The 12,145-nt window shown below is 45.7% G+C and overlaps 1 protein-coding gene across 4 annotated transcripts in view; it reads right to left on the bottom strand.

Annotated features, from left to right (window-relative positions):
• The window catches only part of Mtmr12 (myotubularin related protein 12), a 67,271-nt gene that overhangs the window by 28,484 nt on the left and 26,642 nt on the right, over positions 1-12,145 (bottom strand). For 2 of the 4 annotated variants that reach the window (XR_001781539.2, NM_172958.4), the window contains exons 3-6: positions 10,856-11,001; positions 9,831-9,903; positions 7,609-7,739; positions 5,738-5,828 (exon numbers count right to left, since the gene is read on the bottom strand). Coding sequence is in view for 2 of the 4 variants with exons in the window: in NM_172958.4 (NP_766546.1) it covers positions 5,738-5,828; positions 7,609-7,739; positions 9,831-9,903; positions 10,856-11,001 (441 nt within the window). In the remaining 2 variants the exon portion in view is untranslated. The remainder of the gene's footprint in view (positions 1-5,737; positions 5,829-7,608; positions 7,740-9,830; positions 9,904-10,855; positions 11,002-12,145) is intronic. The other 2 variants (NM_001356498.1, XM_017316630.2) reach the window with 2 other exon arrangements.

Below are 12,145 nucleotides of genomic sequence, written 5' to 3'. Positions count from 1 at the left end.
ATTCCTAATCTAAAAGTATGAACGAAAATCTGAAACTTAACTGCCAATGTGATATTACAAGTGGAAAATTCCACACTTGATCTTATGTCACAGTCAACACATAGGCACATACAAATATTGTATAGGTGGGATAGAAAGATGGCTCAGTGGTTTAAAGCACTGGCTATTCCTCCAAGACTACCTGGGTCCAATTTCTAGCACCCTCATGGCAGCTCCAAACTGCCTATAACTCCAGTCTCAGGGGATCCAATGTCCTCTTCTGGCCACAACATGTGGTGCACATATTCATTTAAGTGAACAATTACACACATAAAACAAATAAGGCTAAAAAAGACATTATATAAGACAAGAACAGTACTAACGTCTATAATGTCAACATTTAGAAGTTTAAGGTAGAGTCTTAAGGTTGAGGGCAGCCTGAGCTACAGAACCCTGTCTCAAAAAAGCACCACAGACCAACAGATACTACATCTATCTTTCCACCCTAAAAATACTTTTAAAAAGCTCAGGGGTAATGTGCTTGTCTTTCAAGCAAGGCAGCATATGTTTGGTCCAGGCAGGTGCTTGTATTCTCAGTACTGAGGAGGTAGAGACAGAAGGATCTGAATTTCCTGTTTGGCTTTGTAATATAATGCGAGCAGTAATCCTCACACATCAATTTACCTATGAATGATAGGTAACTCTTCTTCTTTGAAACAGAGTCTCTGTATGTAGCCCTGGCTGGCCAGAAACCTAGTAGCTAAATCAGGCTGGCACTGAACTCACAGAGATCCACTTGCCTTTGCCTCTAAGTACTGGGTACAAGTGTGTGCCACCATGCCCAGATAACAGGCACTTTTATTCTCAATTAATTCTCATTTAATGATTTCCTATATGCCATGAATTTAATGCTTAATACAAGGCATTTAGAAGCCTAAATAGACATCACTAGAGAAGAACTTCTCTACAATCTATAATCATGATGTGAGAAATGAGAAGCAGAAGCTAGGGAGATGGCTCAACGGGTGAAGTGCTTGTTATACAAGTATGAGGATGTGAGTTCAGATCCCTAGCACACACTTAAAAGCTGGATTGGGTGTAATAGCCCCCACCTTAAATCCAAACAGAGGCAGGAAGGTATCTGTGAATTTGAGGCCAGCTTGTCTCCACAGCAAGCTCAAGGACAGCAAAGACTACAGAGACTCTGTCACAAAAACAAGGACAGGAAAAGCTAGGCACAGCAGCACCTATCTGGAAGCTGGACACAGCAGCACACAGCTGAACCCCAGCTCTAAGAGAAAAGAAGGTGAGCACACACAGCGGATCCCTGAAGCTCACTGGCCAGCTGGCTCAGTGAAAGACCCTGTCTCAAAAAATAAAGTGGACAGGAACTGTGAAAGATACCCTGGCCTGAACATGCATGTACATACACACCTACATGAGCACGAACATACACCCCCACATAAAATCCACATAATAACAAGAACAGATACAGAAACAAAAACAAAACAAAACAACAACAACAAAGGAGCTAAATATAATGGCTCATACCCATAATCTTAACTTTTGAGAGGTTAAATCCGGTCTACCCACTAGTCTGAGGCTACCTTGTTATATACAATTAGTTACAGGCCAAGCTACAATGAGACCATGTCTCAAGTTATGCAGACAGACAGACACAGAATCAAACATTATTAAAAGATCTGAGAGGAAAAGGTCAATTCACCTATAAAGGCCAGCAATCAAAATAACATCAGCAACCCTAAAATGCAGGAAAGCATGGAACAATATACGTCAAGGCCGGGCAGTGGTGGTGCACACCTTTTATCCCAGCACTCGGGAGGCAGAGGCAGGAGGACTTCTGAGTTCAAGGCCAACCTGGTCTACAGAGTGAGTTCCAGGACAGCCAGGGCTACACAGAGAAACCCTGTCTCGAAAAAACAAAAACCAAACAAAAACAAAAACAAAAAAACAATATACTTCAAGTCCTGAAAGTATTTACTTACTAACCTAAATTGCTATTATCAGCAAAGCTATCTTTTAGAATTGACAGAGAACTACAGATATTTCAGGACAAGAACAAACTAAGGCAATTTATGACCACAGCCAGCATAAAGTCAAAATCATAATAGTACATAAAAGAGTAAAGAGTAAATGTCCTGACAACACCACCACATGAACAAAGGAGAACTAGGGAGGAATTCATCATATCCAACACAGTAAACTAGCAAAGTCCTAATGCTATCAGCAGACAGTAATCCACCCAGCCAGAAAACCACCGGTAAAACCCTCTCAACTCACCAAAACATAAAATAAAGTTAAAGGTGCAGGCAGGCTGAATATATTTAGAAACCAGCTCTAGGGATGAAGAGATGGCTTTGCAATTAAAAGCAAGCTCTGCTCTCCCAAAGGACCCACATTTGGTTCCCATAACCCATGCTCATGACTATCGCCTATAACTCCAGCTCCAGAGAGACCAGACACCCCTGGTCTCCTCCAGCCACAACCACTCACCAAGAAGCACAGATACATAATTTAAAATAATGAAAAATAACAGATTCAATCACCTGCCATCTCCAGGAAACAATGCACTGGCACAGACTGAAAATTAGTGGATGGAAGTCAATCTCACAACAAATGGAAGTCCAGAACAAGCAGGGTAACTATTCTGTTATCTGACGTATACTTCAAACCAAATTAAGAACACAGAAAGATGACCACTATATAATACTCAAGAGAACAACTCATCAAGAAGACATAAAAATAATAAACATCCATGTGCCAAATGCAAGGGTTTCCAACTTCATAAAGCAATCACTAATGGGGCATAAAGGTCTGACAGGTCCTGATAAAACAGTTACTTCAATAACTGCATCTCATCTCTGCATCAGTCACAAATGAAAACAGAATGAGGAACCCCCAGAGTTAAACTATACCACAGACCAGATGGATCTAACAAGTATCTATAGAATATTCCACCTGATAAAGAGAGAATACACCGTACTCTCTCTCCTCAGCAGCCATGGAACTTCCTCTCAGATAGGTCATGTATACTCAGAGCTTCAGAGCAAGTCTTAGCAACTACAAAAGAACTGCACTTGTTTCTTGCACCTCATAGATCACAGTGAATAAAACTAGCAATCAAGAGCAACAGAATCTAAATACAGATACTTGGAGACCGGATCATACAGTCCTGAGTGGCCAATGGGTGACTGAAGGATCAGGGGAAAGTAAAAAAACAAAGGCGGGGGAATCAATACAATCAGTAACGTGCCTCCTTACAAGCAAGGAAGGCCTGAGTACGATCCCCACAGCATATGGTAAAAAAAAAAAAAAAAAAAAAAAAAAAAAAAGCTGGGTATGATGGTGGTGCTCACCTTTAGTCCCGACATCAGGAGGCAGAGGCAGGTGGATCTATATGAATTCAAGGCCAGCCTGGTCTACACAAAGAAACTCTGTCTCAAAACTAAAAAAAATAATAATTAAAAAAAAAAAGGCCAGGTATGATGATGGCATGGTATGCACTTGTAATCCAAGCATCCGAAGGCTGGAAGGCAGACTTGCAGCCACCTAGCCTAGCCTGCTTGGTGAGTTCCAGGCCACCTAGAACTGGACACCTGTCTCAAAACAAACGAACAAACAAGAAAAGAAAGAAAAAGGGACAAAATGTGGACAATGCTTGAGGAATGACACCAAAATCTTTATTCCTCCATGTCAATCATCATTAAATCCTACAGTGTGGCATTCTCTTAGAAATATATGCCTATCTTCAAGCCTAATGTGAGCTCTTACCAGACTCACTCCCTCAAATGACTGCCTCTGCATCAAAGGGGGACTTGCAGGACACATGAGTCTTTGTCTTCCTTTTGTTTCTGCATCCCTGAGTGCAGAGACTTAGTCCTGCTCACTCCTACAGGACCAGGCCCACAGCAAGCATTCAGCAGATGTCTACTAAATCAGTGGTTGGTGCAGTCCAAAAGCTTTCTATGTATGTGCTCTTAAACAAGCCATCCAGATGTCTCTGACATGGGAGCCAGGTCAGTAAACACCCACTTCCTCTAGAACCTTAAATAAAGCATCCTCTACAATACTCTAGAATCTTAAATAAACTCAAGTGTATTTCTTGAGTATATAAACTCAAGAAAAAAGAACTCAGAGACAAATAGGGTTATTTTAAATTGTCTCAAAATTTTTTTTAATGGATGAGTACACTGTCACTGACATACCAGAAGAAAGCATCAGACCCATTACAGATGGTTGTGAGCGCCATGTGGTTGCTGGGAATTGAACTCAGGACCTCTGGAAGAGCAGCGAGTCTTCTCATATGCTGAGCCATCTCATCTCTCCAGCTCAATTTTGTTTATTTGATTAGGTTTGAACTTCCAGTATAATATTGATTTTACCATTTTTTTATTTAATTCAGAAAAATTAAAATTCATCTGTGTGTGTACTGACCTATACATGCACGTGTGGATGCCAGATGTTGGCACCAGGTGTCTTCCTCCATTGCTCTTGAACTCATCTTTGAGACAGGGTCCCTTATTAAATCCAGACCTTGCTCTGAGCAAGATGCCATGGCTGGCTGGAAAGCTCCCACAATCTACCTTCTTCTGCCCTGGTGCTGCAGCTGGAAGAGCACCACTGCACCTGACTTTTACGTGGACGCCAGGGGCCCACGCCCAAGCCTTTGTGCTGCACAGGCAGCACTGTAGCCACCAAGTTTACTTCTCATAAACAATTCAGTGCAACACGAAAGCTAACAGACCGAAAAGGTACGTTAATCACAGATCACAGGAAGAAAGAAAGAAAGAGAGAAAGAAAGAAAGAAGCCAGTAAATGAAGCATGCACTGGATGCTTGAACCCCAATAGATGCTGTCATTTAGGGAGTGTGCTAGGTAGTTTTATGTCAGTTTGACACAAGCTAGAGTCCTCAGAAAGGAGGAAAGCTCAACTGAGGAAATGTCTCCATAAGACTAGGCTTAGGCAAGCCTATAAGGTATTTTCTTAATTAGTGATTGATGGGGGAGGGCCCAGCCCTTGTGGGTGGTGTCATCCCTGGGCTGGAGGACCTGGGTTCCATACGAAAGCAGGCTGAGCAAGCCATGAGAATCACGTCAGTAAGCAGCACCCTGCCACGGCCTCTGCATCAGCTCCTGCCTCCCTGAGTTCCTGTCCTGACTTCCTTCAATGGTGGACTACAATGTGGAAGTGTGAGCCAAAACCCCTTTCCTCCTGGCTGGCTTTGGTCACGGTGTCTGCTCACAGCACTAATCTCCCTAACTAAGACAAGAAGGATGCAGGCACTTTGAGAGATTGCGCATTCCTAGGGGAAGCAAGTCACAGAAATCCGAAGAGAGCAGGTCTTTGAAGGTTGTGTCTGCTTTCTGCTCCCTTCTTTTTCTATTCTGTGTCAGTCCCCTTGATGTGAGCAACTTCCCTTCTGTAAGTACATGGGCCAAGAAACCATGGAGTGGACGCTCTCAAATGGTGAACCAAAATCAGTATTTCTCCTCTTTCCTGACAAATATTCGATCATAGTGGTACAAACTAACAATGGTGGGGGTTCCCTTCCTGATTACAGGTGAGAGTAGGAAGGAACCCTGTGGCGTGGGGATACTTGCCAGGAATTCCAGCATTCAAAAGACTAAGAGAGGAAGTTCCTGAGTTTGAGGTCAGTTTGGGCTACAGGGAGAGACAAAACCAAAACCAAACAGAAACGCCCCTGACTATCACAATGACAGCTCAGAAGAGACTTACCAGTGCCGTGCACAGCAGCGGCGTAGGAGAACAGAAACAGTCTTTTCAGCAGTTTGGGGCTCTGGGTATGATGGATTATGCCACTGACGATCTAGAGAAGAGAGGACCATTGGATACAGTTACGCTTCTGACAGATCAAGGCTAAGAAAGGTAAGAGCCAACTTATCTCTGCTCTCTATCCCACTAGCAGGGCTCTAGGGACACCACAGCCTTTGCTGAAGCTGGAGTTAGCTCTTGGAATGGTGCCAGAGCGAACAGAACATTATTTGTCATGCTTTCTAAGAGTTCTTAATTTCTAGGGAAAAGTTAAAACAGTCGATATTCCCAGAAACCAAGAGTTAAAAATCTTAACTGCCCTATTAGGTCAGGTCCAAGTAGTCAACATATCTAAGACTCACAACTGATATCAGACAATAAGCAAGACATTAGCTGACTTGATTGTGGGTTCTCTGGACAATGAAGGAAAGGGACTAACTAGGGCTGCAGCTCAGTCAGTCGTACCCTTGCCCAACGTGCACAAGGCCCTAGTAGCACATGCCTGTAGTCCCAGCTCAGGAGCTGGAGGGAGGAGGATCAAAGCTTCAAGGTCATCCCCAGCTACAGAGAAAGGCCAGCCTGGGCTACACATCCCCAGCTACAGAGAAAGGCCAGCCTGGGCTACACAACACCTTGTCTTGAAAGGAAAAAGGAAAGAAATCTGTCTACTGTGCTTTCTGTCTGTTTATTGTGTTAACAAAACTATGTTTGGATAAATGACTAAAATAACTGTTCAAAAGGAAATGCTTGGTCTCTTGGGGGATTTTCTCCATCTTCAGCTTTCTTTGGCTGCTCAGAAGAGATACTACAATCACATTTCCTACTCTAACTGAACTACTCCACTATCTGAAAGAGAATAGGGCATTATTCGGAGTGTGCATAATTCACTGCAGATAAGACAATATAAGCAAATGGCTTCTTGTTGGGCTTTCCCTAACATGAGCACTCTTAGAGGGGCAAGACCTTCACTGTCTTGACAAGAAAAACCTAAGAAATTATAATGAACTGCAGTAAACCGGTACAGCCATTTCCTGACTGCAACTTGCTGTGACCACCAGGAAATGATGCTAAATCTTCAAGGGTGGACCTGGTGTACTGGCTAGTTTTGTGTCAACTTGACACAGCTGGAGTTATCACAGAGAAAGGAGCTTCAGTTGAGGAAGTGCCTCCATGAGATCCAACTAAGGCATTTCCTCAATTAGTGACCATCTCTGGGCTTAGGTTCTATAAGAGAGCAGGCTGAGCAAGCCAGGGGAAGCAAGCCTGTAAGTAACATCCCTCCATGGCCTCTGCATCAGCTCCTGCTTCCTGACCGGCTTGAGTTCCAGTCCTGAATTCCTTTGGTGATGAACAGCAGTATGGCAGTGTAAGCCAAATAAACCCTTTCCTCCCCAACTTGCTTCTTGGTCATGATGTTTGTGTAGGAATAGAAACCCTGACTAAGACACCTGGTGACCTGTGTTTCTAGGTCCACACGGAACCGATACCTTGTAGTGGTAAGCACACTGACTCTTAGTTGCTGGAAGGTAGTGCTCCTGTTTAGCAGACTGTCAGGACGAGGACCAGCCTGAGCACTCTCCAGCAGACCCTTACCTAACTCATCACTTCCCACCCTGCAGGGCTTCTTTCTAGGTGGCCAGCTCTAGGAACTGGAGGACTCAAAGCACTTGCCAAGTCAATACAGTCTTGCCTGCCCACTCTCTCCACGTGAGTCCAGCTGCTTTCAGCTGCACCAAGAAAAAGGCTCCCTTCCACCTTCAGGCAATATAAGCCATGCCTACAGTCCCTGGGGGAAGCCTGATGGGAAAACCCTAAAAACACATGCAGCTAGTTACCCTTTTGACTTCCTCCTCCTTTGTGTACCTCAGACAGAAGTGGAGCACCCGCAGGTCTTTGCAATGGATAACGAGCTTCTCGGGGTACTTCTTCAGTTGTCCAAACAGAGGTTTCTTTTTCTCATCAAACACTATAATCAATGTGAGTAGAAATGAGTGCTACATGGCAATGCTAAAGAGCAGGAAGACTGTCAGCTTCTCAGGACACACCCCTCCCAGCAGCATTCTTTTGGGGGTTTTTGTTTTATTTCTTGAAGGCTTTTTGTTGGTTGGTTTGTTGGTTGTTCTTTTCTTTCTTTTTTTTTTAAGTATAGAATAGAGTTTATCCAGGGCATGGGAGGGGAGTTAAGAGGGCAGTAGAGGCTGAGAAAGACAGAGAGAGGAAGAGAGTAGAGAAGTAGAGGTTGGCCATGACCACGTGGAGGGGGGGGGGGAAGGGAAGGGAAGAGGGGAAGGGAGGAGGAGCAAGAGGGCAAGAGGCAGGAGAGAGACACAAGAGTAAGAGAGTAAGCTGGTTGGTTTTTTTCAAGACAGGGTTTCCTTGTGTAGTCCTGGCTATCCTGGAGCTCACTTTGTAGATAAGGCTAGCCTCAAACTCTGAGATCCACCTGCCTCTGCCTCCAAAGTGCTAGCTGGGTCTGGCTTCCCGTAGGATTTTTATTTCTCTAGAGTAAACCTAAGGCCAGACTCCAACAGCATGAAGAAAACTTATCTCTGATGGGACTGAAAACGGCTCAGCAGCTATGAGCACTACTTGCTCTTTCAGAGGATCACAGCTCATCCCAACATCCATGTCAATAAGTTCACAACTGCCTGTAGCTCCAGCTCCAGAGAATAGATTGGAGTGTGTTCTCTCTCTGCCTCTCTCTCTCTGTCTGTCTGTCTGTCTCTCTGTCTGTCTGTCTCTCTCTCTCTTTCTCTCTCTCTCTCTCTCTCTCTCTCACACACACACACACACACACACACACACACACACACACACACAAATAAACCTTGAGTCTGGGAAGATAAGTTAAGAACATTGTTGCTCTTCCAGAAGACAGGGTTGGTTTCCAGGACCCACATGGAGGGAGGCTCACAAACCATTTGTAATTCCAGTTCTAGAAGTTCCAACATGCACTTCACAGGTACCAGGCATGCATGTGGTGCATACACATATAGGCAAACACTTACGTATATAAAATTTAAAAATTAATAAATATTTAAAAGGGGAAAGCTGCAAAACTGCAAAAGCTGCGATCATAAAGGATGGAGGAGCATGCTGGAACGCATTCTCATGCCAGTCACCTCCTACACTCAGGACTAGAGCCCCTCTTGACACTTCCCTCCCTGCTCCAACGCCTGTCCTCACTCAGCACCGACTCATGTTGAGAATACCATATTCTGTGAATATCAAATCCTGTGAGTACCAGCTGTTTCAACCCAGGCTGAACAATTTCTGAAAATGTCCTGAACCCCAAAATGGAGAACAGAAAACAGGGCAAGGCTTGGAAGGACAGTCTTATTAAGTCAGCAGTGTGTGTATGTGTGTGGGTCCTATCCTGGAACTCACTCTATAGACCAGGCTAGATTCAAATTCAAAGGACACTGCCACATAAGCATAGAGTGTGTGCCACTCATATCCCCATTACGTGTATATAATGAGCCTCGTCTGATCAACATTTAACCCAGAGAAGTTTTATGTGGAGTAATAGATAAAACAGGCTTCAGGTAAGAGGTGGCTTCCACCTGAAAACTCAGCACTCAGGAGTAAGAGCCAGAGGCAAGACCATAAGGTTGAGGCTAGAGGGCTCCATTAAAACAAACAAACAAAAACTATCTCAAAAAAAAAAAAAAAAAAAAAAAAAAAAAAGGAGTTGAGTTAACAAGATGGCCCAGTGGGTAAAGGAGCCTGCCACTAACCCTGAGGACCTGCGTGATCCCCAGGACCCACAGCACAAAAGGAAGAGAAAACCAAACAGCTCCTGCAGGCTGTCCTCTGACCTTCACAATCATAAACACATCTGAAGCAAGACAAGGATACAACAGCGGGAGGGAAGAGGGTCCCGACCAGCGTGCTCACTTCTGACCACGTAACCCAAGCACAAGCTACATCAAGCTGCACGTAACCATTTACAAGGCTGCCTGACACAAAGCATCTTACCTAACACTTTAACAGGCTGTAAATAGCATCATTATTTAAACTCTACATTCTGGGGCAGACAAGGAAAGGAGACACTCACCTCCATAAATCTGATCCACACAGTGCAGTGGCACGTCATTTACTCCTATGATCTTATTCTTAAACTGAGCTTCCTAAAAAGGGAGAAAGAAAAGAAAAACCAACCAGAAATAAGGATGACTCCGTCCCATCACTGTTCTCCACTGGGCATGGAGCGCAACTGACGCAGCCATCTGCATCCCCCAAAGACAGGGATGCTGCAGAACATGCAAGGCAACCCCAGGGTAGCAGCTGTTTCAACCCAGGAAGAACACGCCACTTCTGGACTGCACCCAGGAAGCCCACCGGGCCCCAAGTCAAGGGAGGCCCTGACAGTATTTCTGCATACAAATGCAAACAGGTGAAGCAGAGCCCCCTGAGAAGCTGTGGGAAGCGCTGGGAGGGTCATGGGTTTTGGCAAAGCTGCTTCTGCTCAGGACTAGGAGCCAGGCTCTGCAACAGACGGCAGTGCAAGAGACCAGCTTCGGCAGTATTGCTGCTACATACAAAGCAGGAGGGCCCAGGGCCGATACTCGGGGTCAGTCCGGCAGGGCCCTGGCAGGGTTTCACTGGGAGGCACAGCTGTTCCTCTCCTACAGCTCACTCCTAAGTAGACACAAGTCTCACCATGACCCTGCAACTAGGTTCAGATCAGACAGAAACAAGGCAAGCTCAAAGGCTATGCTCTTGGTCAGTTTCACTACAGCCTTCAGTTCCCGAATCTGTGAAAGTGCTTAGCAGAGAGGAACCATGAGGAACTGTGTGTGGGGCTATTCCAACAAGTGACTCAAGCTGTGCTGAGTGCAGAAGGAATCGGGAAAGAGTTGATGGTGTCAACTTATAAGGGCAAGAGCAAGGGAGTCATGAAGTACAGGTGGTATTTCTAAGGGGTCCTCCTGGTGGAAGGAGCCCTTGAAGGGCAAGAGCAGACCACTACAGGAGACGTTGGTCTTTTGTGTTTGTTGGGAGGAGGGAGAAGCTGCAGGGAAACCAATGGCGTCTCCCCTGCACTTTCCCTCCCACGCAGCAAATGCAGTTCACACATACCCCGCCATTATCCAGGGCCGAGTCCTCGTCCCCCAGGAAGGAAATCTTGAAGTCAGTGCACACGAGTCTCCCATAGACGCCGCGCTGACACGAATCTTCCTGCACATACTTCAGGACTGTGCTGGCTTCACAAAGCAGCTGTTCACCTGATGGAAAACCAAAGCAAGCTCTCCTCAGAGGCCTCAGGGAAGGAAATGCACGGAATGTGAACACGAAGTTTCTCCCGCTGTTTACACAGGACAAACACACTGCAGCTCAGCCTTGACAGCAGCTCACTCAGAGGAGCAGGGACTGCTAACTGAGGAGAGAAAGTGACGCTGAGCGGGAGAGTCACCGAATGGCTCAGGGCCAGCCTCACCTTGGGACCTTCTGACCTCTCATCCACCCAGCTCATACTGGCCTCAAGCCTCTTCTGTGTGGCTCGTTTGGAGCCTGGGTCTCACTATATTACACAGATGGCTTGGAGCTCACTGTGTAGCCTGGGGGAGCCTTCCCTCTTCACACCCCTGCCCCAGCTTTCGGCTGCCTTCTCTTGTGTTCATTACAGAGCAGGTGACTCAGCAATGACACTCTGAGTGAAGCAAAGGCCGCAGGTTGGCCAGCTCTGCTGGGATTCCAGCTGTGCCATTCCTCTGTGTACGCTCCCGGGGAGCTTTCTTGGACGGCTGGGGATGCTGAAGCCTGAGCGCCCATGTCTCAGGTATTGAGGATGAGAGGGAAAAGGCAGCCATGGGGTGAGGTGGGGTGGGGAGTGACTCTCCTCGTTCAGTGTTTCCTCTCAATGGGCCACCTTCCATTGAGACCCTCCCGTGCTCCACCTGTAGGCACCCACCCACAGGAGAAACTACAGCTCCTGAAGACAGACTCTACAGCCAAAACACACTAGGGCTGAGAGCAGCCTCTGCTCCATGGAAGCAGAGAAATTCTGCTGGTGTTTGCGTAAGGATAGGAAAGGACATGCAGAAGTGGAGAGAAAACTTTACAACAAAAACAAAGGAATTTTCTTGTCACCCAGCAGACAACCATCATTCCCACGGGATCTCCCTCTGGCTTTCTTCACTTTTGAATTCACTTGTTGGCTAAAAATTCATTTAATCTAGCTTTCAAAAAGAAGATGAAGACTAAGCTTTCAGCCTCTCAGACTCTTTCCTCTTTGCATTCAAGCAGGCGGTATCTGCAGCTCAAGCACTGTGGAAACCCCTGAAGATGGCGCTGTTATTCGGTCAGCCTCCAGAGAGACCAGTGTTTGAAGAAAACAATCAAGTTGGGGCCGGTTTGGGGCTTAAGACA

Source organism: Mus musculus, chromosome 15, assembly GCF_000001635.26.
Source record: "Mus musculus strain C57BL/6J chromosome 15, GRCm38.p6 C57BL/6J".
Classification (NCBI taxonomy): Eukaryota; Metazoa; Chordata; class Mammalia; order Rodentia; family Muridae; genus Mus; species Mus musculus.
This window is presented reverse-complemented; position numbering and strand designations above follow the sequence as displayed.